At 36.3% G+C, this 27,983-nt stretch overlaps 3 protein-coding genes across 6 annotated transcripts; all 3 read right to left on the bottom strand.

The window, feature by feature from the left end:
- Positions 1-3,525: 3,525 nt before the first annotated feature.
- LOC107654541 (phosphoribosyl pyrophosphate synthase-associated protein 2) lies at positions 3,526-12,773 on the bottom strand. Of its 4 annotated transcripts, none has more exons than XM_016441662.1 (11): positions 12,683-12,773; positions 11,296-11,453; positions 10,717-10,769; positions 10,160-10,226; positions 7,766-7,938; positions 7,527-7,642; positions 7,083-7,138; positions 5,136-5,284; positions 4,970-5,040; positions 4,632-4,778; positions 3,526-4,546 (listed from the first exon to the last, which is right to left on the bottom strand). In XM_016441662.1, exons 2-11 carry the CDS (start codon positions 11,376-11,378, stop codon positions 4,388-4,390), a joined length of 1,074 nt encoding a protein of 357 aa, XP_016297148.1. In that variant the 5' UTR covers positions 11,379-11,453; positions 12,683-12,773; the 3' UTR covers positions 3,526-4,387. The 4 variants fall into 4 exon arrangements, with proteins under 4 accessions (XP_016297148.1, XP_016297146.1, XP_016297145.1 ...); XM_016441660.1 differs by lacking the exon at positions 12,683-12,773 and adding an exon at positions 11,979-12,085 and having other exon boundaries at positions 11,296-11,501; XM_016441659.1 differs by lacking the exon at positions 12,683-12,773 and adding an exon at positions 11,979-12,085.
- A 1,870-nt stretch (positions 12,774-14,643) lies between these two features.
- Positions 14,644-21,162, bottom strand: LOC107654539 (battenin-like). The gene is made up of 15 exons (XM_016441656.1): positions 20,870-21,162; positions 20,749-20,782; positions 20,574-20,670; positions 20,048-20,122; positions 19,745-19,824; positions 19,391-19,476; positions 19,231-19,303; positions 18,205-18,348; positions 17,966-18,114; positions 17,496-17,548; positions 16,810-16,878; positions 16,636-16,691; positions 15,646-15,739; positions 15,071-15,211; positions 14,644-14,970 (listed from the first exon to the last, which is right to left on the bottom strand). Exons 1-15 carry the CDS (start codon positions 20,913-20,915, stop codon positions 14,854-14,856), a joined length of 1,314 nt encoding a protein of 437 aa, XP_016297142.1. The 5' UTR covers positions 20,916-21,162; the 3' UTR covers positions 14,644-14,853.
- Positions 21,163-21,294: 132 nt separating this feature from the next.
- LOC107654463 (battenin-like) lies at positions 21,295-22,475 on the bottom strand. Its single transcript, XM_016441531.1, has 4 exons — positions 22,183-22,475; positions 22,062-22,095; positions 21,887-21,983; positions 21,295-21,435 (listed from the first exon to the last, which is right to left on the bottom strand). The coding sequence occupies exons 1-4, from the start codon at positions 22,226-22,228 to the stop codon at positions 21,295-21,297; spliced, it is 318 nt and encodes a 105-aa protein (XP_016297017.1). The 5' UTR covers positions 22,229-22,475.
- Positions 22,476-27,983: the final 5,508 nt, after the last annotated feature.

Raw genomic sequence — 27,983 nt, 5'->3', positions numbered from 1 at the left:
TTGTCATAAACATGCATAAAAAACCTTCATATTCATGACATGTGTCATGTCATGATTATGTAGGTGTCATGTCATGATTATGAAGGTGTCATGTCAGTCTTATGCACACCCCTTCAAGTAAAGTGTAACCCAAGCAACTACTGTTGAAATGAATGCTTTCTCCAGGTAATATAGACTAATAATAGAATAGTATAGAATAATAGTTTAGACTGACATTGACTGATTTGAACTTTAATTTCAGGCAGTCTTAAACTTTTCTCAGTAATTTGCTTTTTTTGACTGCTCTCTATCTCTCGGATTTACATGGAAGTTAGATTAGTGATCTAAATGTCCTTCCAGTAAGGTCTACATACGTTTTATGCTTGCAGAGCAGGCAAATAAGGGTCATATCAGCAGCAGAAGCAACAAGCAAATTCACATAGTTAATGCGACAATGGGCCCATTTGAAATGTTGTTTCATAAAGAAGAGCATCACCATGCCTCACACCCAAACTAAGAACGCTTTTAATTGTTTATGATCATAATGTGTTCCTGCCAGTTTAATGTGTGCTTCACTACGCACAATGACGGGCAGTTACATTCTCAAAGTGATAGTTCACCCACAATCATGTTCAAATCAACACTGATATTTTTCGATTTATAGCCTAGCTAAATCTTTTATGTTCCACAGAAAATATAAAGTCATACAGCTTTGTAAAAACACGAGGGTGAGTAAATAATGGCTGAATTTTCATTTTTTTCATGAACTATCATGTTAGGTTTGAGCAGGCATTTGTGGGCAACACGGTCATGTAGCCTACTAAATACTGATATAGAGAGCAATCGTTTGCTACCCCGCTTTAGTTAAAAATATATTTATAAGAAGTATTTGCAGGAAAAGAAGAAATAGAAGAGGATTTTTACTTCCTTGTGAAACTAGCAGCAAGATTACGTAGGTCATACATCTTAAGCTTTCCATCGCATAACTTTTTGCTGAAGCAGTCTTCGCCATATCCATGTCAGAAGTATTTTCTGCCCTCAGGGTTCAAGAATCATTATGCAAACAGAAACAGTCTTTATCTTCTAACTCACTGCAGCTTATCTGTGCCATTGAATTAAATGAATAGAACTGTAGGGAATATATTTTAATAAACTATAAAATCTCAACTCTTTCTTTTCCTTTACTCCGACGAAACCGCATGAGAACAGTATGCAAGTCGAAGTTAATACCAGATAAGCGAACTGCCAATCAATTTCCCCAGCATAATTTATGCATTTGGGAGAGGATTTTCTCTGCTCCAAGTCTGCTTAAAATACATAAAAGTTATGATAGTTATATATACACTTGTGCGCTCCCTAAAATCGAACCTGTGACCTTGGTGTTGCTAGCATACTGTAGACTAGTTTTTTTAGACAGGGGGTTCTGTGAAGTGTTGACTGCCCTCTGTTGGCAATTTTTTTGGTGAACTTTGAAGTAAACAGCTCGACCAACATACAAAGATCTCAACACCAGTGAACGGCATGTGCTTGAAATCTAAAATGGACTAGCATGGTACAACAAACTGGAAAATATAGTTCTGACAACCTGGTTGTCAATCTAACCTTAGCTGACCTGAGAAAAGGGTGGATCATTAATTAAACAATGCGCACATATGACATCAGATAGTCTTTAAGTTGTTTATTCATTGTCATCAAGTGCTGTGAATAAATACAAAAGCTTGAAATATTAGTTACATAACAAAAACCCTGCATTTCATTTGAAAATGAGAAGTCAAGTTCTCCGAGGCAAGATATTTAGAAACTCTGGCCACCATGACCGCATTTATGAGGCAAATATGCTTCCATAGTCCCGTTATTGGCAAAAAACAAATACAAGCTCTCACGTTGAAGTGTTAGTAGAAAAATCTAGCAGGAAAAACATTCAATCAAGCACATTAAGCTTTAGATCTTAAGCGCTATATTGAAGTCTAAGAATGTACCTTGCATCTAATTTGCCTTGAATTAAATAATTATTGTTTTTAACATCAGCACTACCCAGCATTACCACACTAAATACACAGAAACAACTAGTTGCACAATAATTACACAAAGTCATGAGGCACCGACACTGATATGTCACAGCATAGATTTATGGTAACATTTTGTAATTGTTGGCCACACAGTGCAGTTGTTCATCCTTAACTTATTAAATAAAACATAGAGCAGAGCTATGACTAAAAGAACTGAAGACAATTTTACCATCCAGTGGTCCTTTTTTTATATTTGGTACTTCAAATCTTAATAAAAGTGCCAGTATTTCTGATCAAGAGGTGGAGTATTCCTGCACTTCAATCCTCTGAACATTTTCACATCAGCATTTTAGGGCACTGAACTCATGTAACATTATAGAACATCCGGGTTCTTTGAGCACACAACGTTTTCAAAATATTACACATACAACGAGAAGTTATAATGAGAGACAAAAAGTAAAACTGGTAATGATACAGGCAATAGGGACAGAAAAAGTCTTGACCTCTGTGCACATGTTATGACTGACTTGACTGTACATGAGCCTGTTAGTCATCCATGCCAATATTACGGAACAGGTAAGACATGGATTCTCCATTGTGGATGCGGCGAATGGCTTCTGACAGGATCATGCTGATATCCACTGTCTTGCCTACTAAATACTGATATAGAGAGCAATCGTTTGCTACCCCGCTTTAGTTAAAAATATATTTATAAGAAGTATTTGCAGGAAAAGAAGAAATAGTAGAGGATTTTAACTTGTGAAACTAGCAGCAAGATTTCGTAGGTCATACATCTTAAGCTTTGTAGAGTGGTACTTTCCATCACAGAACTTTTTGCTGAAGCAGTCTTTGCCATATCCATGTCAGAAGTATTTTCTGCCCTCAGGGTTCAAGAATCATTATGCAAACAGAAACAGTCTTTATCTTCTAACTCACTGCAGCTTATCTGTGCCATTGAATTAAATGAATAGAACTGTAGGGAATATATTTTAATAAACTATAAAATCTCAACTCTTTCTTTTCCTTTACTCCGACGAAACCGCATGAGAACAGTATGCAAGTCGAAGTTAATACCAGATAAGCGAACTGCCAATCAATTTCCCCAGCATAATTTATGCATTTGGGAGAGGATTTTCTCTGCTCCAAGTCTGCTTAAAATACATAAAAGTTATGATAGTTATATATACACTTGTGCGCTCCCTAAAATCGAACCTGTGACCTTGGTGTTGCTAGCATACTGTAGACTAGTTTTTTTAGACAGGGGGTTCTGTGAAGTGTTGACTGCCCTCTGTTGGCAATTTTTTTGGTGAACTTTGAAGTAAACAGCTCGACCAACATACAAAGATCTCAACACCAGTGAACGGCATGTGCTTGAAATCTAAAATGGACTAGCATGGTACAACAAACTGGAAAATATAGTTCTGACAACCTGGTTGTCAATCTAACCTTAGCTGACCTGAGAAAAGGGTGGATCATTAATTAAACAATGCGCACATATGACATCAGATAGTCTTTAAGTTGTTTATTCATTGTCATCAAGTGCTGTGAATAAATACAAAAGCTTGAAATATTAGTTACATAACAAAAACCCTGCATTTCATTTGAAAATGAGAAGTCAAGTTCTCCGAGGCAAGATATTTAGAAACTCTGGCCACCATGACCGCATTTATGAGGCAAATATGCTTCCATAGTCCCGTTATTGGCAAAAAACAAATACAAGCTCTCACGTTGAAGTGTTAGTAGAAAAATCTAGCAGGAAAAACATTCAATCAAGCACATTAAGCTTTAGATCTTAAGCGCTATATTGAAGTCTAAGAATGTACCTTGCATCTAATTTGCCTTGAATTAAATAATTATTGTTTTTAACATCAGCACTACCCAGCATTACCACACTAAATACACAGAAACAACTAGTTGCACAATAATTACACAAAGTCATGAGGCACCGACACTGATATGTCACAGCATAGATTTATGGTAACATTTTGTAATTGTTGGCCACACAGTGCAGTTGTTCATCCTTAACTTATTAAATAAAACATAGAGCAGAGCTATGACTAAAAGAACTGAAGACAATTTTACCATCCAGTGGTCCTTTTTTTATATTTGGTACTTCAAATCTTAATAAAAGTGCCAGTATTTCTGATCAAGAGGTGGAGTATTCCTGCACTTCAATCCTCTGAACATTTTCACATCAGCATTTTAGGGCACTGAACTCATGTAACATTATAGAACATCCGGGTTCTTTGAGCACACAACGTTTTCAAAATATTACACATACAACGAGAAGTTATAATGAGAGACAAAAAGTAAAACTGGTAATGATACAGGCAATAGGGACAGAAAAAGTCTTGACCTCTGTGCACATGTTATGACTGACTTGACTGTACATGAGCCTGTTAGTCATCCATGCCAATATTACGGAACAGGTAAGACATGGATTCTCCATTGTGGATGCGGTGAATGGCTTCTGACAGGATCATGCTGATATCCACTGTCTTGATCTTGGGACACTGGAGTTTTTGGATCTCGTGTGGAATGGTGTTGGTGACAACGACCTGTACAGAAAGACATCACAACATCAGTACTCACGACAACACACTCGTCATTCTGAACCTCAAATTAAAATGATGCTCCGATGACCTCATCTATGGCGGACTCCTCTATTAGCTGAGGGGCATCTGAGGAGAGGATTCCATGAGTGGCCATGACGAAGATCTTATAAGCTCCTCTTTCTTTCAGAGTTTCGGCTGCTGCTAGAAAACTGTCAACATCGTCAATGATGTCATCCTTAAAAAAAAAAAAAAAAGAGTTTATTCATTCTAAATATTAACAAAAACTATAATAGTTCAAAGTTACAAAAAAAAATTCAAATGAAAATAGAACATAAAATAAAGTCTGATTCTAAATATTTACAAACACTATAATAGTACATCAGTGATACTAAAACAACACTGTCCTGAGTTTCATCTTGAACTCACCACTATGATGGCAATTCGTCCACCTACATCTCCGACCACAGTTATTGGGGGTTTTTCTTTGGGAATTAGCACTGTGCAAGAAGAAGAAGAAAAAAAAAAGATGATAGGAAATAGGATGGAAAACAATAAAACAGTCTGAGTGAGTTTTCTGGGGTGAGATTCTTACATGGTATCTCTAGGCTTGGATGAATGGCACCAATGTTTTTGACAGTGGGCGGGGAATGACGTCCATCCACCAGGTCTGATTCAGCATCCTGGGCTTCACCGTGGATCACAGCGATGCCCAGCCGCAACCTTTCAGCGAACGACTGGGCCCTGTGAAAGCAGATAAAGACATTTGCCATGGAACTGTTTTGACACAAACCAAGGCCATCCACAACCCCTAATAAACCAGGTGCCAGTTGCATAAACATAGACACTATGTTAAGACCTAGTTTGACCAACTAGCAGTTAGCCAAGAGATAATCAGTCTCACTTTTCTGATTAAAATTAGGCCAATCTACATTTTTGTAACCGACTTTAAACAGTTATGACCAGTCTAGATGAAAACAAATTAGATGGATAACCTTTCAAGACTAGTCTAAGCAGTTGATGCAACCGGCCCCTGGGTGCACAATCAAAATGATAGAACTAACACTAAATAGAACATTAGAGCAACTCACAAAGGTCATTTAAGATACTGTGTATCTGTATACATCTGCATTCTGCTGAAAACATTACTCTAAATCCCGTCAGTCAGACAGGAAGGAGCGGTTTCCAAATAATCAGTGGTTCTCAACTGTTCCAAGGCCCACTTTTGCCCAAGACATATTGAAAAGCCTTCATAATGTAATCTGAGACGGATCTCTGGCACTTCTTTTGAAAGAAAGAAAGAAAGAAAGAAAGAAAGAAAGAAAGAAAGAAAGGAAAATATGATGTCTGTTTAATGCAGTACATCTTACATTTTTTTGATAACACTTTACAATAATATTCCATTTGTTAACATTAGTTAACAAAAACTAACAATGAAGAATACTTCTGAAGCATTTATTAATCTTAAAGTTGATTGCAACATTTACTTCTACATTATTAAAATCACGTGTTGTATCTGATAATGTTATTTGATGGACCTGAGCTAACACTGACTAACAATGAACAGTGGTATTTTTATTAACTAATATTAACAAAGACTAATCAATACTGTAACAATGCATTGCTCATTGTTATTTAATGTTAGTTAATGCATTAAATATAGTTTACAAATGGAACTTTACTGTCATGTAACCTTACTGTTTTTTTATTAAGATTGTTAATAAAAATACATTTAAATAATTGTATGACTCATTGGGAACCCTTGGAAGTTGAGAACCACTGACTTAAAAGCAATTTCAGGATAACAACTGAAAATATATATATTTTTTTTTTTGAAAAAGAAGTATTTGTTGTTTATTTATAAATCTGAATATATGCATGAATGTTTTATTTGCAAATGTTACACCAAAAATAAATACAATTATTTAACTGCATTGACCTACACAAATGAAAACAACATACACTAAGTTTACACAGACAAGTACAGTCAGTTTTCATCTGAAAAGTACGCTGCCACCATCAGGGCAACATAAAGGCTACTGCAGTTTTACAGTGTCATAGTCTTACCATGCCGTATCTAGAGAAAACATACTCTGGCACAAGGACACCGATAACCATCTGATAAGAGCAATTCTCATGAAGTTTCTCATTTACTTTCAAACTTAAAGCAGAATTTTATCCTGTGGGATGCATGACTGAAAAATAACCAAATATACCAGTAAGAACTGAAACATTGACACAGCTGGAAGCCCACATCTCTCACCAACTCAACATCATGTTTGCACACTGGCGCCACCCAATGCATACAGCTATACCAGTGAGATTTCAGCGAGGGACTTGGTGGAATTGTGGAAAATATATTCATATATTCTTCCCTTCTTTCAGTGAGGTAATATATTCTCACTAAAAGAATGGATACTTGACTAGTCAATCGCTCCTGCAAGTATCTATTCCTTTTGTCTGTGGATCTTTCCGTACTATTGTTTTAGTCAACATAGCTAAACCACTGACACATGACATGCAAAGAAAGATATGACTTCACCTTTTGGCTGATGCTGGAGATTTGGCCACAATTACAGCATTTCTGTAGTCAGGAATCTGTATGCAAAAAAAATAAAATTAATGCACACAGTTTAAAAATCTTAAAGAAGATGTAGGCATATATAACACGCTCATATGTTCATTACGGACTAATGCAGATGACCTTCCATCAGAGCAGGAGAGAAAATGATTATGAATAAAAAAAATGAATGCATAATCTTGAATGGAGGAACTTATGCAGAGAAATATCAACATCAGTTAAATCCAGCTTGTGTCCTGCTTTCTATTTTTAAGCAAACATAACTGGTGACATTCATAAAGTGAAACATGGACTGCCTTATAATTCAAACTGAAGGCTTTGAGAAGACAAACAGGAAGAACAACTATCTACAGGAAATCCAGATCTTATGCAAATGAGATCCACACGAGTTACGCAAGGACCTACTTCTTCCTGGATGTACTGCAGCAGGAATGGTGAGGCCCGCAGATTGTCCACTGGAATGTTGAAGAAACCCTGGATTTCCTTTTGATGCAAATCCATTGTAATGAGATGAGTCAGACCTGCTCAAAGCCACAATGAACAGAACCAACAGACAAAGCAAACGAGTTGGAGGACTATAATTGGCCAATATCCCTATAAACCAAAAATAAAGGGACGATTAAGTCTCAGATGGACTCATTTACCTGCTTTACACATCATTGAGGCAAGCAGTTTAGAGACGATGGAGCCTCTCTTCCTCATTTTGCACTGCTTGCTGTAGGGGAAATAGGGAATGACGCCGATGATGTTTCGAGCACAGGACGTCCTGCAGGCATACACCATAATGAGCAGCTCCATGATGGTGGTGTTAACATCTCTGCAGATGAGAAGGGAAGAACGGTTTTAAAGACTGGGATTTAGGGAGCCTAATTTGCATTCATGGAGATTTGCGTATTTAACATCAGTATTAATGTCAAACTGAGGGCTAATTTGCACAGTTTGCATAATTCAGCATATTGGCTGCGAGGGGTTTGAGCTGTCAAAGTACAGCAGGGCTCTAGAAGCAAAAAAGATGAGTTAGGAAATAAAATATAATTAAAAAAAAATGCTGATTATGGTTCCAATGTCACTTTTAGTCAATTTAACTTTACAACAAGACTTCATGTTAAACTTTCTTGTTTTTGTAAAATATCTGAATGTTTTTTAGAATGCCATTATTTATTCATTACAGATTACCGTTATTACAAACAACAAAATTCTGGTATTAATATAAATCTAAATTACACTGTTACTGTTATTTGTTTTGTCTTATTTATGAATTGAAGTGCTCTTACATCGCAAGATAAATGAATTACTCATCTTCATATGCCAGTCCAAATGTATATGACTTACTTTCTTCAGGTGAACATAATCCATCTCTATGAGCCCATATAATGCCAGTCTATGGGACGGCCAAAGTTGATGCTTCAAAGACATCGGTAATCCATACGACTCAGTTGATGAATCAATGTCTTGTGAAGCGAAATGACAGGTGTACGTAAGAAAAACACTAATATTTTAAACTTTTAACTGTAAGTTATTGCTTTTTGGCTGTTATACGAGTTCACGACTTAATGTATGGTTTAGCGCTGTGGTCTCTTTGTGTGTTTTTGAAGCGTTAAAGGTGTCATATGATGCGATTACAAGTTTTCTTTTGTCTTTTGAGTGTTACAAGCTGTTCGTGCATATAGAAGTTCCATAAAGTCGCAAAGACTAGTCTCAAACCCAAAGAGATATATTCTTTATAAAAGTGAAGACTTGTCCACGCCTTCCTATTATGGCTCATTCTAACACGCCCCCACATGTCTACGTCACTGTGTGGGAAGATTTGCATAACGCCGCCCAAATGTTCACACAAAGAAAGGCAGCGTAACTTTGATTCTCGCTGTAGTATAGAGACAGAGCGCATTTAGGCCACGCCCACACCGGGGGGAAAACAATCCAACGCTCTCCATTGACTTTGTATTGCGGGAATCTGCCTCCTTGTCATTTCTGACTTATTACAAAAAAACAGAACAATGTCTAAAAGCTGCTGTGTGACAAGGTGTACAGCAAACAAGCTAAAAAACCCAGAACTACGTTTTTATAAGCTGTCGACCCAAAAAAAACGAACGTTTAAGGACAAAAATAGTTGGATCATTTCTCAAACAAAAGGAAGGTAAGGAAAAGGTGCACTGAAATAGACCAATAAAATTTAGTTTCCCAATATAGCTCCTCCTCTCAGGTTCACACAGGGTGGTGAAATATCCTTTGACATGTTAAAAATAATGAATGTTTCCTGTCGCTGATTCCGTTTCCCTCCAGTGGACGCAGTTCTCAGAGTAATATGACATGTGGTGCTCTTACTTTTGTGTCCTTAAACGCTTGTTTTTTGGGTCGACAGCTTATAAAAACGTAGTTCTGGGTTTTTTAGCTTGTTTGCTGTACACCTTGTCACACAGCATCTTTTAGACATTGTTCTGTTTTTTTGTTATAAGTCAGAAATGCGAGGAGGCAGCTTCCCGCAATAGAAAGTCAATGGAGAGCGTTGGATTGTTTGGGCGTGATTTTCAGATTATGACGCGTGTCGCTCTCTCTATTGTTGCCGCCGCCATGTCGTAGAGACGCTGCGTTTCCAAATATGGTAAGGGGCGTAACATTTCCGTCACACGCTTCAGGTATTCGGCGAATCACAACGCACTGGATAGCTGGCCAATCATCGTACCCCTCACTTTCCAGAATGATGAGCTTTGAAAAAATCGACGCTTTTCAGAAAGGCGGGGCATAGATGAGAAACAATACTGTACAGTATGTGGAAAATATTTTTTCTAACCTTAAACCGCATAAACACATTGAATTACACCAAACACACAAAATAATGTTATTTTTAGCAGCATCATATGACCCCTTTAACTTTTGGTGGACCCATACACTTGCATTATATGGACTTATTCTTCTAAAAATCTTTATTTGTGTTCATTTGAAGAAAGTCAGTCATATATATCTAGGTTGGCATGAGGGTGAGTAAACAATAAAACAATTTTCCTTTTGAGATAGAGTATCTCTTTAGGGGTTCTTACTTGGAAACGGTTTGGATGATGAAAATATCTTTGCCGCGCACAGACTCTTCGATTTGGACCCGTGTTTCTGTGGGAAAAGAAATGTTACTTTAATTTTTAGTCTGGTCCACAGTAAACATTTAACTTTACAGAACAGACTGGCTTTTTAAAAGTTTGCACAAGGACTTAAAGGGATAGTTCAACTTCAGTTGCTGGTTCCCATTGACTTCCATAGTTATGAGGGAAAAAAAACACTTTGCAAGTCAATAGGGACCAGCAACTGAAGGTGAACTATCCCTTTAACGGTGCATGGAATGCTGGGAGAATTCCAGCACAGTGTCTGCATGTGGGAGCGCAAGCGTATCTCCATTTCAGAATACACAAGCATGACCCAAAACAAGGACTGTCAGTTTAATTAGTCAACTGTAGCTCAGACCGCTGATCTGTTTTGTCTACTATCTCCAGCATGGCATGCAAAGAATGAACAACCACTACAGCAGCGGCCACAGCCATCGCTAGTGAAGATTAAAAGATATGCAGATATTTAATGGAAAGTTGAGACGAAAACAGGCCTTCACCTCTGTTAGCTTCTTGATAGACCTGCACCTTTCCAAGTTCCACACCCAACCGCCTGCACAAGAATATAAGTTCAAGGGAATATGATGCAATATAACAGCTTAAACACACAAGAGAAATGTTATTATTTGACACACACATTACAAGGTGTAAATGTCAGTTGTCCCAAATCATATTTCACCACAAAGTCAAAATACAACAATAAGAAATGCAATTTACATGAAGCAAACAAAGCCTAGGTATGTTAACAAATATGTATATTATTTATTTAAATTAATTTGTTACCATTGTACTTTTTTTAAATTAAAAATAATCTTAATTTTATTTTATTGTTTTTTTTTACGTCATGTCAGCCTTAAAAACACGGCGATTTACATGACAAGAAAGTAAAGTCCGTTAAAAACTTCATCATTTGATATGGTAGTGTACTTGCACTTACTTGATTTGTTGTTACCTAGCATTCAAAAGAATACAGTTGTTCTAGCTCAGATTTGCTCAGTTGGACAATGAATGTCTTTCCACTCTTTCCTAACTACCCAATATAACTGGCATGTTATACTGGAGCTCCAGCGGCAACTTACTCGGCTATCCTCCTCCCCAGCTCTCTGCTGGAGGGGTTGGAGTTGGCCGTGAAGATCACCAGGCCTCCTTTGGCGGCACTCATGTCCTGTGGTTTGGTGTCTACCTCTAGGGACTCAGGCAGTGGCTCCCTGGGCACCCAGGCACTGCTGAGCCCTTCCTATCAACAGGACCACAGGCACACTATTAGTTTAACACCAGACACTTCCTGCAAGAACAAAGGGAAGATGTCATGTTTACACACACACACACGAACCAACCAAGACTCGATGAGAAATGTGGTCAAGTGCAGACAGACATGATGACTAATTGCTGCTGACACACATCTGCAACAGCATTAAAGTGACTTCTGAGTCTGCGCGATCGTGAATCACGATTCGTGACTGGTGCACTTAACCAGTCTGTCATGACAAACACAGCATGAATTAATAACTCCAGATCCACAGCACATCGAGGACTCACAGAAAACATGCCTGGGGGTAAACTGTCACGTGAATGGCCAAATGTAAGCAGAAAACACACATTATGCTAAAAAGTTCACCCATTACATTTGTATTGCTGCTAAGCTAACTAGACCTTTATGCCATTAAAATGGAAACGATAAATCCAGTTACATTCATATCAGTGTAAAATAATTTGTCTTGTGGGGTTGATTTCGTAAACTAAAAATATTGCCAAACCTCACCAGTTTGATCTTTTAATCGATCCCTTCGCAGGGGTTTACTGTATAACTTGCAACAATGTGAACTCTGCTACCCTCGAGAAATAGCCAGGACGGCTGCCAGACGCACAGCTTTTCAAAATAAAAGTCCAGGCTTTGTGAAAAAGAAGTACACTTTAGCATACTTTTGTAAAGAGAAACAGAAATAATATATTTTAAAATAATTTAGTTAAGTGAGAACCAAATGCAATGTTTTCAGCCACTTAACTGCACGTTAATTGCAATTTGATGAAAATGTATTAAGTATTAAATTACATTAATGTATTAAATGTATTATGCAGTTCTTTCGAGTGCGTTTTTAAGTCAAGTTTTGTGTAATATCATAATTACTTCTATTGCCTTTGAAATCTGGTTAAAATTGCCACATGAACTTTCTCAAATTGTAATTACACATTTTTAACGATGAAGTGTAAATTTAGTGCATTTAAAATATATTTTAAATGTATTATCGAATAACGCATTACAGTTGCAATCATGTTCAATTTACATGTACTTTGGTGTGTTAGTCACCACATCAAAATAAGCGTACTAGCGCGACAAAATTATTTAAAATGTACTTTACATTAAAACTTTTGATTAGACATTATTATAAAGTGCACTTTTTAAAAGCAGACTTAGGCGTGTTAGGAAGCATAGTCACTTAAGTGGATTTATTTACTTACCGGTACTTATTTTTGTATTTCCTTTATATTATTCCCTGTGGGAAAATGGAGCCATTCTACAGATGCAATGAATCAGAGTGAGCCACACACCAACACCTAAAGTCCAGCTCCTACGTTGCATTTTATCTCCTCACTCCTGCTTTTTAAAGACAACTCTGTACTACCATCTCAATCAGGGTATATTCCGTCCATTCCAAATCCGTTTTCAATTAAAAAACAGAAAACGAAAAAAATGGCATATGTTATCAGTTCACTGTCAGTTCTCTAATAACAGCAAGGTTTTTTTTTAACAACTTGTATGTCTGCCTGAATTATTGAAGCCAGAAATATACTGTGACTACACTGTATGTTGGCATTGCATTCTCCCTAGGTCTAGGCTATAGGAAGATGGGGTGGTCTTTGGATATTTAACTAAACATATTTTCATTTCAAGGAATGTTTTTCTTGCTGATCTGGTTGGTGGAAAATGGACACCCCAGAAGACTGTGGCGATCCGTTTTCATGAACATGAGGCATCAGTTCCTGGTATCTTGGGACTTCAGGTGAGGTTTTTAATGTGGCAGGAAAAACTTACCCTTGATGATTTTGTCTGTACATATGGTTGCCTGTTTATATTGTATCTGTGTCTGGACAGCAGCTCTTGGATATACAGGCACATATAGAACTCTTCCATGGTCAACCCGGATTTGATCCCACATGCCGTTTTTTGTCACAGCTTCTCTGAAAGAAAATCCAGGCTTCAAAAACTGGCAGTGCAGTTTAAATGTTCAAAACATGCTGAATTAGTTCACAATGATTCTCAATTCTAGTTAGACCAATTGACCTGGTGTCACATTTAACACCAATTTCAAATTGTTCATAAGGGCCAAAGTATTGTGATATAGTGTTTTTAATGGGTAGGGGGCCCATAGAAATATCTTGTCAGGGAGTCAAAAATGTTTCCAGTCTGTGACATCTGAAAAGTGCAGTGATGTGTTCACTCAGGTCAGGAATTGAGAACCATCGATTTAAGACTGACACACATAGAATAAATGTTAATGGGGCATGTATTAACCTGTAAACTTTCTGATAGATTGTTAAGTTGTTTTTAACAGGCATGGTGTTATGAGCCACAATTTGGCTGCTGAAGCCATCTATTGCCACAACATGCGTCACTCCAAACATCACCAGCTTCTCATTTTGGTCCAAGTGTAGTTTATGTCCCATGTATTCTGCATGGTAGGGGACTGGATTCAGATTGCGTACACCCTAATAGTTCACAAAACAAGCTGTTATAACAGAACTGCCACTGCATTTCAGACTCACTCAGGAATAATCAATAATAATACTATTTAATTAATAAACTTTCACTTAAAATGACTTCTTTTTAAAATCCGTCTTCTTTTTTCTTCATTTTATGACGGATATAATAAATTGAAAAACGATTACATTTTTCGTTTTCTGTTTTTTAATTGAAAACGGATTTGGAATGGACGGAAGATACCCTGATTCATCTAGTGCCAGATTATAATACATTTCCATTATTCAATTGGTTCATGAAGTTGAATTGAAACAGTCTGCACACTCAGTTTCTTTACCCATATTGAGAAGGTGCCTATATATCTGGAGAATTTAAAATTTAAATAACTGTGGATTAAGGTATATACTCATGCAAAACCTGCAGGGAATGGGAAATGAAAGCAATGAATCTCAAGAAAGCAACACGCTGTTGCTGTCTGTTTGCTAAATAAGTTCAATTGCAAAACCAAGGGTTGCAACTGTCACCATTAGCCACAAAAAGAGAACTGAAACTGCTTTATAAATGGAAGCAGCAACATTTCAGGAGCTAGCTAGTGATTTTCCAATAGGGCTCATGAAAGCCACACACAAGAAACTTAAGAAAAATATTTTAATACTGAACAAGAATAATTTCAGGAAGCATTACACACTTGATTCCAGGATTTTGAGTTACAAAGAAGATAAAACTGACAAATTAAAGCATAATTTATCCAAAACTGGTTTTTGTTTTGGGTTAAAAAACATTTTGTTAGAGCAGGGTGTCAGTAGGTCAAATGTCAGTCAGATCAATCAAACCATTATTCATTTCAATCAGAACATATTAGTCCAAATGGAATGTATTAACTATTTTAAAAACCCAACAATGTCTTTATCTTGTACAAACACACATTCTCATTTGCTCATAAAGAGCAGAAATAACGGTAAACGGGGAAGGCGGCAGCTGCAGAAAGAGCGATTCCCAGACTGTCGCCTATGCTTGCTGCAGCCATGGCAAACTCTCTCTTGCGCTTAGCGGTCTGTCAAAAAACACAGCATAAGACAATGCATTAGAGACCTCTGACTGATACAAGCTGATCTAAATCAAAGTAACGAATCGCTTGAATGAGGTTCACGCACCTCCTCGCGGATGAAATAGAAGGTATTTACGTAGGCTGCTCCTCCCAACAGACCCTCATAGAGGACAGTAACAAAAACCACCCATGGGTTTGGCAAGAACTGATAGTATACAGCGAAACCCAACAGAACAGCATTCAAACACTGAGAGAGAAAGAGTAATCCAGGTCACGAAGAGTCCTTTACTAGTGTGTGATGTTTACTGTTTCATATGCATAGCTTCTCTATTCTTTTTGTATTCTATGTATTTCTTTTCTTTTTATTTATTTTTTATACAATTAACAAAAGCAAAAAATACCTCTAACACTAACTTGCTCTATTCTTTTTCTGTTCTACGCATTTTCTTTTTATTTATTATATGATTTAAAAAAAAAACCTCGCTTCGTGTACTGCGTTAAGCTAACTGAGACTTGTTATAGCACTTGCATATCATTGCTCTTTTGTTGATTTGGATTGCTTCTATTGTCCTCATTTGTAAGTCGCTTTGGATAAAAGCGTCTGCTAAATGACAATGTAAATGTAATGTAAATGCATGTATTAGTATATGTACTGTCTTGTGGTTCAGCCTAAGATCTCACCTGTAAGAGAGACATAAGGAAAATTTTCCTGATCTTAAAACAGACAAGAGACGTGCGGGAAGCAAACACACCAATCTGGTAAAGTGTCTGATACCTGCAGAGGAGAGACAATGAAGCACAACTGATATTGTTGTGGTGAAGAATCCCAAGACTACAACTTGTTCACCCTGAAATAAAAAAGAATCTGTCATCATTTGCTCAACCTCATCAGATTTTTTTTTTTTTTTCAAGTCAAGTCAAGTCGCTCAGTCACTCATTCAAACCTAATGGACATTATAAAACCTAAAAGATTTGAATAAATGTCTCAGGTGTTTTTTTTTTCTTGTCCATACAATGAAAGTCAATGGCCACTAAAACGGTTTGGCTTCCAACATTCTTCAAAATGTCTTCTTTAATGTTCCACAGAAGACTGAAAGTCAGAAAGGTTTGAAATGACATGAGGATGAGAAAATGATGATAGAACTTCCCTTTAAAAAAAGGTGAAAAAATAACCAGGCTTGGGGTCTCAGTAAGAAATATGTTAAAAACATGTTTTATTATCCAACCTAGACTAAACATCTCCTGCATTATCAAACTTTTTCCTTTTTCCTCAAAGACTATGTATAATGGCTATATTCCTAAGCCACAACTGCAGAATTGTACCTTATTTTATCATTTTAATAATTGTTTATTTAGTTTAACAATCTGTATGTATCCATATTTTATGATTTCTTTCTTATGTAGTTGTGGATGATTTATTTTTCTTTTAATGCCTCTGTAAAACTTAAATAGGGTTTAAAAATTAATAAGTAAAGAGCCAGTTCTTGTCAGTTCTTAAACTTCCTTCAATCATCAGATGGACTTTTGATTGAGTAGGAACCTATACACTGCCTATCAAAAGTTTTTTTTTACGCTTTGGTGAGCATAAAAGACTTAAGAATGCTACTGAACACAACATTTTGAAAGGTAGTGTCATTCAAAAACACGAAGTCAGGAAGTGATGTGTCTTACCAGCGATACTGTTCTGCATGTGAGAGATGGGAGTCAGAGAAGTAGAGCAGCTCCAACTGATTTTGGAGAGATGGATGGATAGATATTGATATTCAGTATCAGTGATCACAGATTGTTCTATTGCGGTCTCGCTCTTAATGACTTTTAACTAAGACTGTGACAGAAAACACTCACCAGTCCCTGGTTAATAAAATACTCAGCAAAGTAAACCACACCAAGAGGAATAATAAACTTCAGCAGACCCTGAAAGAGATCACATGGGTAGGAACACACTGAAAGACTACAGACTCAAAGAGGAAGTGCATTTTCCGACTGCAGCACAATAAGGTGCAAACAAAACAATATAAACACACAAATAATGCTATCTACATGACACACACAAGCTATGTTCACACTTTAAATGCGCACCAAGTAATAAAAAAAAAAAAATGTAACACCGGAAGAAGTGACCAGCATTTCTGGTGTTCAGTGGCCTAGAAAACAGGTATTTTAGGAAACTAATGTCGCATGACTAACTAAATATTACACATAATATCTCAGTAACTCTATACAATTATGCTACTTTTATAGTAATTATAATTTTTGAAGAAAAAAATAATCATGTGACAAATATGCATGCTATGTCAAAAATGTAATGCTAAAATAGCATCGGTAATGAAAACAATGCACTGTATTCAATACAGATAGGTGCACAAGGTCAGTGAATAAATAAGTAATATCTCAAGCAATAATGATAATCAAGCAAAAATTGCTTAGTGCAACTTTAAATTCCATTATATATTAAAAGCAGACGCAATGTAATTTAAGCAGACAAGAAATACCAAACTAAGGACCATATACAGGTACAAAGTAGGTCTAACCTTCATGATATATATTTTGTCAGTGAAGGACAGGGGTCTGATGTGCTTGTCCTCTGTCAGAAAGAAAGAAAGCATGGCCAGTACAGTTATCTGAATGGATTATCATACACATCATGAGCATGAAAAGTTGCGTTAACACTTTATTTTGACAGTCCACTTTAGACATTCTACGAACAGTAAGTGACTTTGCAGCTACATGTCAACTAGCAGTCATTAGAGTATTAGTAGACTGTCTGCTTAATATCTTCTAACACTTTATTTTGATGGGTCAACAACATACTGACTATCAGAAACTTTGCAAGTATATGTCAACTTATTCTACTAACCCTAAACGTAACAGTTTACTCAGAGTTAGTAGACATGTAGTTGCATAGTTACTTATAGTTAGTAGAATGTCTAAAGTGGACTATCAAAATAAAGTGTTACCCAAGTTGCAACAATGCAAGCAACGAGTTCCTAACTATACACACCTTGCTCTTCCTGAGTTGTCTCAGTATCGTCCTCTTCCTCAATTAAGGGACGCCTCTCCTGGGAGTTTACCACTCTGGAAGTACTGTGACCATCCTCGTGCCGCCTCCACTGTGGAAATGAGGATGGGAACACCAGGAGAAAGAAATAGCTGAAAGAAATCATAAGAGGAAAAGATACATTTATGCAGTGAATCTTCTTAACAGGTGCAACCCCAGGGAGTTGAGAAAGTTCTGCTGACCTGACAGCCAAAATAACAGGCACAACCAGCATGATCCATAACGTAACTTGTGGGGTCAGACCAGCCTGTGTAAATGCAGAGTAGAGGGAAGCTCCAGCTACTCCTGCTGCCCCCGTGCCAGACCCCCAGCCACTTAACACATCCCTTAAAGAGACAGAAACACAGATGCAAAGTATTGATAAACAACAGCAAGTAAAAAGAGAGATCAGCGACTAGAGCTTTTTAAATGTTTTTGAAAGAAGTCTCTTATTCTCATAAAGGCTGCATTTATTTGATCAAAATATATAGTAAAAATTGTACAATATTATTAATATCATTACATTTGTTACAAAATATTATTCCAATTTAAAATATCCGTTTTCTGTTTGAATATATCTTAAATGTAATTTATTCCTGTGATGATAAACCTAAATTTTCAGCAGCCATCTTCAGTGTCACATGATCCTTCAGAAATCATTCTAATATGCTGATTTTTTTTGGTGAATAGAAAGTTCAAAAGAACATCATTTAGTTTAGAAATGTTAGTTTGGGACATATTCAATCCCTCATTTAGAAATGTTTTGTAACATTATACAGTAAATGTCTTTACTGCCACTTTTGATCAATTTAATGCATCCTTGCAGAGTAAAAACATTAATTAAAGAATCTTACAGACCAGTAGAGCATACTGTGCACAGTATGCAAATTTTCTGCATGCATAAAATGCCTACATTTCACAAAATGTGAGTATTCAACAAAGCAAACTAGAAAAATATTGCACACAATGCAAGGCACTTAATTAAACCTTATATTTTTACAGCATAACTGAAACTTTATTATATCTCATTATTCAGTCAGACTGAAGTTTGTTTGTGGGTGCAAAATAAAAAAATAACTGCTGTAATTACCACAGATAACACCTGAACGTGTGCATAATGACATCTTTCACTTTCACATAATGTTTTCAAAAACAGTGCATACTGTGCAGGTACAATAGTATCCTATTCTAAACACATCTTAAATGAATGGGTTTCTAGGAGGCTTTACCTGCTGAAAAACACAGAGAGGGAGAGAAAGGAAAGCTCCCCCAATCCTGAACTAATACTGGCAAAGACGACACCTGAGGAAAAATCCAAAGACTCATTACAACATTAATCAAATCTCATTAATCCAGCTCAGAAGAGGAATGCACACACATGCTCATTACCAAATATACTCATCAATATAGTTGAAGAGAACGACACCATCAGGAAGCTGACCACTGCCGTAAAGAAACACACCAAAACACGGAATCTGTTCATTGTGAAAGGAAAATGAAAACACAATTATTATTAAACAGCACATTATTAATAATAAAGGAGTAGCTCTTCTGTTGTGTTCCACACTGTAAAGGGCAACAAACAAAATCAGACCTCGTCTCTTTTGACGCAACTATTCAGAGTTGCCAATTCATCTCTTATCACAGTATTACATAATTTTATCTAACCAGCTAAACCTGTTTCAAGATGCTGATGGATGTTTGCAATTAGATCTCAGATAAAGAAGTGCTGGCCAACTTTACCCATAAGGCACTTTGTGTATATAGAAAGGTGCTGTGAATTTGATTAGGAGGGTGGGTAAGATATCAGCCAACAGCACAGCCTAGAAACAGAAAGAAAACAAGGTGTCACTCTATGAACAAATATTTAAACTTACACTTAAAGGGGTCATATGATGCGATTTCAAGTTTTCCTTTCTCTTTGGAGTGTTACAAGCTCAAAATAATTATCTTTAAAAAAGCATCATATGACCCCTTTAAATGTGGGACAAGTCTGTACAGGTGAAACAAAAAACCAAAGAGAAAAAGAAAGACAGACAGACTTACTGCAGTGGACACAGCATTGCAGTCATAGCGGCTGCTGTTGCTGATCTCTATGCTAGTCCCATTTGGAGCAGGAGTCTAAGGAAAGAACAAAACAAGAAACACTGAGTAGTCCATTTTTGCGAAAAAGAAGTACACTTTAGCACACTCTTAAAAAGAGTACATATGGAAATAATATACCGAAAAACATATACTTGCGGGTGTAATGTTTTCAGAATTGAATTAAATTAAACTGTATTGTACTTTACAATTATATGACATGCAATTAGTTGAACTGAGAGAGTTTTTAAACATAAATTGGACTTATCTTTATATGTAATTTCATTATTACTTCTATTGTCTTTGAAATATGGTTAAAAAAAGTGTACTGATGAATGTACTGGCAAGCATTTATGTTTAATAAACAGCCATGAAAGTGTACTTCAAGTAAACACAAGGGATCTTAGTTAATTTTAACTAATATTATATTCTCTTCAAGTATATTTGATAACTTAGTTATAATAAGTTAATAAGCTCAGAAATGTCTTACAGGTGTCGTTGTGTTTTGAGATTCCTGTTTTTGTAAGATGTCATGTGCTGCACTCAGCATCACCACATATGCGAAGTTATTGCAAAGTCCCAGTAGCCTAGATAGAGATAATAAAGATCACTTTACATATTTTGTATCACTTATTTGAAGAAAAGTTAACAGAGGATTCACTTACCAAAATCCAATCCAATTCCTCCAGCGTTGACAACCTGGAGACACACAGATAAACACATCTCAAGATAAAACTTATATATCATAAAATGCCACAAAAAAAAAAATGTCAACAACCATCCTACCAGTGTCGGCTGTATTGACAGGGCCGGAGTTTACTGCTCGATCCATTGCGACCTTGGCTTTCACAGCGAAAAATTGTCACATAAACTTTATATATATCTCGCCGTGAGACGATAACTGCAGACATCCATAAACATTGCAGATTCATAAAAAACGGCCTATCTGTATGACCATAGCTCATCCGTAGCGATGTTATGTCAGATAAACAGAAAAACAGAACAACGAATCCATTGCCTTCCACTTTTCATTTTGACAAGCGCCAGCAATAATCACAGCAGCAGCAGCGGGTGCTGCACACAAATACATCCGCCGCCACGCGTAAATAGTTCCCACCCACACTACAGTTCTCAATGTACAACATATGAAGAGTTCATTTGCAAAAACAGATAACTCCGTTTTTAACAATTTTAAGAAAAATAATGTTTTTTCATTGTACAAGTCTGTACAGGTGAAACAAAAAACCAAAGAGAAAAAGAAAGACAGACAGACTTACTGCAGTGGACACAGCATTGCAGTCATAGCGGCTGCTGTTGCTGATCTCTATGCTAGTCCCATTTGGAGCAGGAGTCTAAGGAAAGAACAAAACAAGAAACACTGAGTAGTCCATTTTTGCGAAAAAGAAGTACACTTTAGCACACTCTTAAAAAGAGTACATATGGAAATAATATACCGAAAAACATATACTTGCGGGTGTAATGTTTTCAGAATTGAATTAAATTAAACTGTATTGTACTTTACAATTATATGACATGCAATTAGTTGAACTGAGAGAGTTTTTAAACATAAATTGGACTTATCTTTATATGTAATTTCATTATTACTTCTATTGTCTTTGAAATATGGTTAAAAAAAGTGTACTGATGAATGTACTGGCAAGCATTTATGTTTAATAAACAGCCATGAAAGTGTACTTCAAGTAAACACAAGGGATCTTAGTTAATTTTAACTAATATTATATTCTCTTCAAGTATATTTGATAACTTAGTTATAATAAGTTAATAAGCTCAGAAATGTCTTACAGGTGTCGTTGTGTTTTGAGATTCCTGTTTTTGTAAGATGTCATGTGCTGCACTCAGCATCACCACATATGCGAAGTTATTGCAAAGTCCCAGTAGCCTAGATAGAGATAATAAAGATCACTTTACATATTTTGTATCACTTATTTGAAGAAAAGTTAACAGAGGATTCACTTACCAAAATCCAATCCAATTCCTCCAGCGTTGACAACCTGGAGACACACAGATAAACACATCTCAAGATAAAACTTATATATCATAAAATGCCACAAAAAAAAAAATGTCAACAACCATCCTACCAGTGTCGGCTGTATTGACAGGGCCGGAGTTTACTGCTCGATCCATTGCGACCTTGGCTTTCACAGCGAAAAATTGTCACATAAACTTTATATATATCTCGCCGTGAGACGATAACTGCAGACATCCATAAACATTGCAGATTCATAAAAAACGGCCTATCTGTATGACCATAGCTCATCCGTAGCGATGTTATGTCAGATAAACAGAAAAACAGAACAACGAATCCATTGCCTTCCACTTTTCATTTTGACAAGCGCCAGCAATAATCACAGCAGCAGCAGCGGGTGCTGCACACAAATACATCCGCCGCCACGCGTAAATAGTTCCCACCCACACTACAGTTCTCAATGTACAACATATGAAGAGTTCATTTGCAAAAACAGATAACTCCGTTTTTAACAATTTTAAGAAAAATAATGTTTTTTCATTGTGCATTCCAATGAATCTCAATCAAACTGCAGTTGGGTTATTTTGATAAGGTTAAAAATTAACAAAAAAATACAGCTAACTGACACAATAAAACACAATAAAAACATGACAACATGATAAAAAAACGTGATTTTTGAACATTTAAAATCTGTTTTTGCAAATAAACTCTTCATATGTACATACAGGTATTTGAAATTATTCAATTTATTTTGCATTGCTTTAAATCATGTAAATACATATATATTGGGTAATTCTTGTTACAAGAAAAAGATCTGCAGCCAACAGAGACTTGTAAATAGCCTATATCTATTAAAATCATAATCACATCTAGTACATTTATGGCAAGAAGGTCTATAATAACTGGAGAGAGCGATCATTTTAAAGGTATATGATTAGAAATTTGTCATATTTGCTTATGTTATCAGCTGTTTTTTTTACCTGATCTGTAAAAGCTGTGGAAAGTAATGTCACGACCTGCTGACAATGTTTATGTCTGGTACTAGTAGCACCACAAAATGTGCCACAGTCACAAGGCCTTCACTACCCTGAGCTGTGACATCAATGCAACAACAAAAAAAGTCCATTTAATTTCATATATTTCTATGAATGCAAAAACAAAATAAAACAAAACAAAACAAAAGCAATTACATCACTGGAAAAACTCTCAAACAGGGTGCTCGACAAAAAATATTGATAATGAAAACAAATGTAACCATGTATTTTTTTCCCATATATTTATATGAATAAAATATGACTGCAAAATGTTTAATATTCTGACAGAATACACAGCTATTATAAATGTGAACTAAGAAATGTGAACTGGCTTATACTTGCAGCCAGATGATGTTTGACACCTACCAGTACCAGCAAGGCCTAACCATGCCATTCTAAACCCTGACTTCTTGTTTTCTACAGGAAAGATGTCAGATATCACTGAAACAGAGAAAACATCAGCACAAAAAATGTCACAGGAGTAACCCACAGTTTTTAGTCAGTTAAAAAAAAAAATTTAACTGGTGCTATGTATGGACTCTTTTGGTGCATTTCCACAGTTTTTTAACATTCTAAATCTGGCCAAGTCTTTTATATTTTCATTTTTTTAAATCATACTTTGTGTTGCATAGCCTTTAGGCATTAAATAACAATAGTAGTAGTAATAATAATAATAATAGTAGTAATAATAATAATAATAATAATAATAACTAGTTATAGTTAACACTGCAGCAAGTGTGTTTCTAATACAAAAGCTGAGAGAGTGACAGTAAAATCCTTTGGAAAGTTGTGTAAACGCTATCATGAATGTTTTTGTTTTGCTGTTGGAGCAAATGGGAATGCAAAATCATTTTTGCTGTAATGTCCCATTCACCACCATAGACGTTTACCCAACTATTCATAGTACTAAATAATATTAATATAGAATATACTATAGTAATAAGAATATTCATAGTAATAAGAATATTTGCGCCATGTGAATTTTTTTTTTTTTTTTTAGCATTGTTAAACCCATTTGTGAACACACAAGACACCTGACTAAGCACTTCTGCCCATTTCTATTATCAACATCACTGTCTCCATCTGCTGGCCAGTCTTCAGAAATGCATCAGGTTGATTTGGCTTTTGTATCCCTGTCTTCAACCAGGGGCCCGCAAATTAATGTTTAATCACAAATAATTTTTTGTTACAAAAATTAAAACACGAGTAAAAAACATTTAATTTTTTTTTTAAATATAAGCACCCCAAAACGAAAGCAGGAGCACCCTCAGTTGATATTGTAATATGATATTATTGGCGAAACAGTTTTAGAAAACACTCCATTGCGTTTTTGAGATTGAGTTCTGGTTCTCTTTTTTTTTTTCTTTTTTTTTTTCTTTTTTTTTATACAGCTGTGAGAAATGTAGCCAATAACAGACATGTTTGATGATCTCTTGAATGCAATGACCAATCAGAGCTATTTAAGTTAGAATCCCCTCACCGCTCAAAATGCCGGAGTTTCTGCTCGGTGATGAGTTAAAAGGGTCATATGATGTTGCTAAAAAGAACATTATTTTGCGTATTTGGTGTAATGAAATGTGTTTATGCGGTTTAAGGTTAAAAAAACACGTCGATTTTTACAAAGCTAATCGGTCTGAAAAGCGAGGTGTGCTCTGATTGGCCAGCTATCCAGTGCGTTGTGATTGGCCGAATACCTCAAGCGTGTGACGGAAATGTTACGCCCCTACCATATTGTGTTTCCGTGTGTCCCGGCCTGTTTTTTTACGGTCTATGGTCCCGGCACGACGAGACAAAAACATGAAAACCCATTATAAACGAGGCATTTGTTGCATCCAGTGGGGACATAATTACGGATTATAATGACTTATACTGTCTTTTTACACGTTGCATTGCATCGCATCGCGCCCCATAAACATAAAACCATGTCTGCATTTGTGATCAGAGAAATGACAAACAACAAGTGCTACTCACTGCCCAAAACTCGCGTTTGAATCGTCAGTGGCAAATCCTTTAAATATAAAAAAGTTACTTACAGTCTGGAGTCAGAACAGCCGGAATTGTAGTCTACTCTAACAGGATCAGGAAACAGTCCTCCTTGGATTTGAGACTTTAGTCTTTGCAACTTTACAGATCTTCTTTATGCACCAAGAGCTTGTAACACTCCAAAGTGAAAGGAAAAATTGAAATCGCATCATATGACCCCTTTAAGCTCGCTCTGGCCAATCGTCTCTCAAACAACGACACGACGTAAATAAGAGATTCATTATGCAGTGTAGACAACTTTATTGATTTTAATAGAACGTTCTGAGATCGTGAACTAAGATGAGTGACAGCTTTTTAGTGATTGTAAAGTGAGCGGTCTTTGGAAGTGACATCTAAATGCGTGATTCACTCTGAAGCTGCAATTGACATAATGATACTTGCACGGGACAAAAATATGGCATGTCAAAATAGATATGCACAATCTAAATGCAAACTATTAAGATTAATAGAAAAATATTCGCATCAAAGTGTTTTTTTTTATTCCACCATTCCAATTATTTGTAAAAAAAAATAATGCCTTGTCCCTGCTGAAAAAAACCCCGATCGAAACCATCACAGAAATTCTAATGGTTTCCACTACAAATATCATAAAAACCTTACAAACCATCAACTTTTAACCATTAAATCCATTAAAAATGGTTTCATGTAGTGTGTTTTGGGACATATAGTAAAAATAAAATGTGAAGTTTTAGTAAGCTTGACGCTAAAATTTGAGTAAATATTTATTTATTTATGTGAATTTTTAATAAACTTAGGCTAGCGGAAGTTCAGGTAAATGTATAACTGCCCTTCTGACTAGTAAAATTAAAATGTCTGACTCTGCAAATCCATTAAAATAATATACAACAACTGCAAACAACTAGGCCTAATGAATTGTGATTTTTATCTCAACATGTTATTTTTTTTTATTGATGCCAAGTCTCAATAAAAAAAAAAAAATGTAATATACAGGCAGCGATACATGTGCAACAATAATAATGTGCATAGTCCTGATCTACTGTCTTAACATAATATACACACAGTATAACATAATTTATTCTTAATCATAATATGGTTAGTTTCTATTATTATCTAAGGCTGTATGTTTAATATGTAGCTCTGCTTGACACATTTTGTATCGGGGGTCCTTGCTCGATGTCTCTGTCACCTAAGAGGCCCCATGAAAAACGTTGAAGACCCCTGCTTTAGACAACAGGGGGCAGAGCTGTGTTATCTGGGAAACTTTGAGTGGCTTCAGGTGCTTTTGGACCTAAACTCTGCAGGATGGTGACCCTCCAGGACCAGGACTGAACACCCCTGACCTCAAATTATCAGAATAAAGCCTCATTTTCAAGTTCATTTTTTAATTTCATTTCAAGTTTTCTTGTTCATAATTGGTATCTTTTAACTAAAATGTATTTTGCACCTGATCAACATTTCATAATTTAATAATAATACATTTTAGTGACATGTATTTTTATGCTAACTACAGTTGTTTCTTTTATTAGGGCACATCTGTTGGCGTTATGAAATTGGCTACAAGCTGGGAGAAGGAGTATTTGGCTTTGTGCATGCAGGGGCTCGCTGCAAAGATGGATTTAAGGTTTCCTTTTATTTTACTTACCCTTATTTTTACTTCCAAAACTTTGCATATCTGTTCAGGATTCACAACTGGAGTAATATAAGCTCTATGCACATGATTAGGTGGCTATGAAATATGCCGAGAAGACACCACACATGCCATAGGCCTACATCCCAGTTGTGAGTATTATTGCATCTTTTAGTTTCTCAGTCACTGTTTTCAATTTATAAAATCTTATCTTCATGTTAATCACAGACTACAAATGATTTCTCACTAGTCGATTTGTTTTGTGAAACCACCTCAATCTTATCGTGATATTTTCTTTATTTTAGCCTGGTCATCCCAAACGCCTCCCCATGAAGATCAGCCTGACATTTATGGCCAATATGGGCCCCAGCGTCCCGCAGATCATTAAACCGCTGGACTGGCACAACGACACAGACCACTATATTATGGTCTTGGAGTGCCCCATGCCCTGCTTGGATTTGTTTTGTTTGGTGGAGCTCCATGGTGGAAGCCTTGATGAGGGGACGGCACAAAATGCTATTCGGCAGGTGATTAATGCTGCCAATGTTTGCTGCGAGCGTGGCGTCTTCCATTGTGATATAAAACTAGAGAACCTGCTCATCAACCAGGACACCATGAAAGTCAAATTAATTGATTTCGGGTGAGGTGCACCTGTGAAGGACTCTGCCCATATGGCATTCCATGGTATGTGTTATGAACCTCTTTCTGAACTAGCTCATTGAAACACATCCTATGTTTAGTCAACATGCTCTGGAAATGTATTAAACATCAGACAATGTCTCTTTCCTCCAGGAATAAGAGCGTACTGTCCACCGGACTACAAGACTGATGACAAGTACTCCGCAAAGCCAGTGACTGTGTGGACACTAGGGTTCATCCTTCTTGAAATGATGTGTGGATATTAACCCACAGCCGACGACCTGCATATGATCAGTGAGAGCACCTGGTCCAGACCTGGCCTGTCACAAGGTGAGATAGTCATCAAAGAACAAAGAGGACCAATTTGAATTGTTAATCAGACAAAAAAGCACAATAACTTCAAAGAGAGCAAGTATAAAGTACAAGCTAATAATCAGACGTGTCTCCTGTCTTTTTTCACTGAAAGCCTGATCCACAGCAGAGACTCAATCTGGAAGAGATGCATCTCCACGAATGCTTTAATGTAAGAGTCTAGAATTCGCTAAATGTTTTTTGTTTTTGTTTTCATTTAATCATCATCTTTTTGCAGAAGTCAGATTTGCTCTAAAT

This window comes from Sinocyclocheilus anshuiensis, unplaced genomic scaffold, assembly GCF_001515605.1.
Source record: "Sinocyclocheilus anshuiensis isolate Anshui unplaced genomic scaffold, SAMN03320099.WGS_v1.1 scaffold419, whole genome shotgun sequence".
NCBI lineage: Eukaryota > Metazoa > Chordata > Actinopteri > Cypriniformes > Cyprinidae > Sinocyclocheilus > Sinocyclocheilus anshuiensis.
This window is presented reverse-complemented; position numbering and strand designations above follow the sequence as displayed.

Excerpts from the sequence above, each read along its gene's own strand:
- LOC107654541 (XM_016441662.1), bottom strand. The coding sequence starts at position 11,378 with ATGAGTGCCGCCAAAGGAGGCCTGGTGATCTTCACGGCCAACTCCAAC. Across the intron at positions 7,939-10,159 it reads ATCATCCAAACCGTTTCCAA|AGATGTTAACACCACCATCA; the intron begins GTAAGAACCCCT and ends TCTCATCTGCAG. Across the intron at positions 7,139-7,526 it reads TGCAGTACATCCAGGAAGAA|ATTCCTGACTACAGAAATGC; the intron begins GTAGGTCCTTGC and ends TTTTGCATACAG.
- LOC107654539 (XM_016441656.1), bottom strand. The coding sequence starts at position 20,915 with ATGGATCGAGCAGTAAACTCCGGCCCTGTCAATACAGCCGACACTG. Across the intron at positions 18,349-19,230 it reads CTCTCTGTGTTTTTCAGCAG|GGATGTGTTAAGTGGCTGGG; the intron begins GTAAAGCCTCCT and ends TGTCTCTTTAAG. Across the intron at positions 15,740-16,635 it reads CATGCAGAACAGTATCGCTG|GTATCAGACACTTTACCAGA; the intron begins GTAAGACACATC and ends TCTCCTCTGCAG.
- LOC107654463 (XM_016441531.1), bottom strand. The coding sequence starts at position 22,228 with ATGGATCGAGCAGTAAACTCCGGCCCTGTCAATACAGCCGACACTG. Across the intron at positions 22,096-22,182 it reads TGTCAATACAGCCGACACTG|GTTGTCAACGCTGGAGGAAT; the intron begins GTAGGATGGTTG and ends GTGTGTCTCCAG. Across the intron at positions 21,984-22,061 it reads AGGAATTGGATTGGATTTTG|GCTACTGGGACTTTGCAATA; the intron begins GTAAGTGAATCC and ends ATCTCTATCTAG.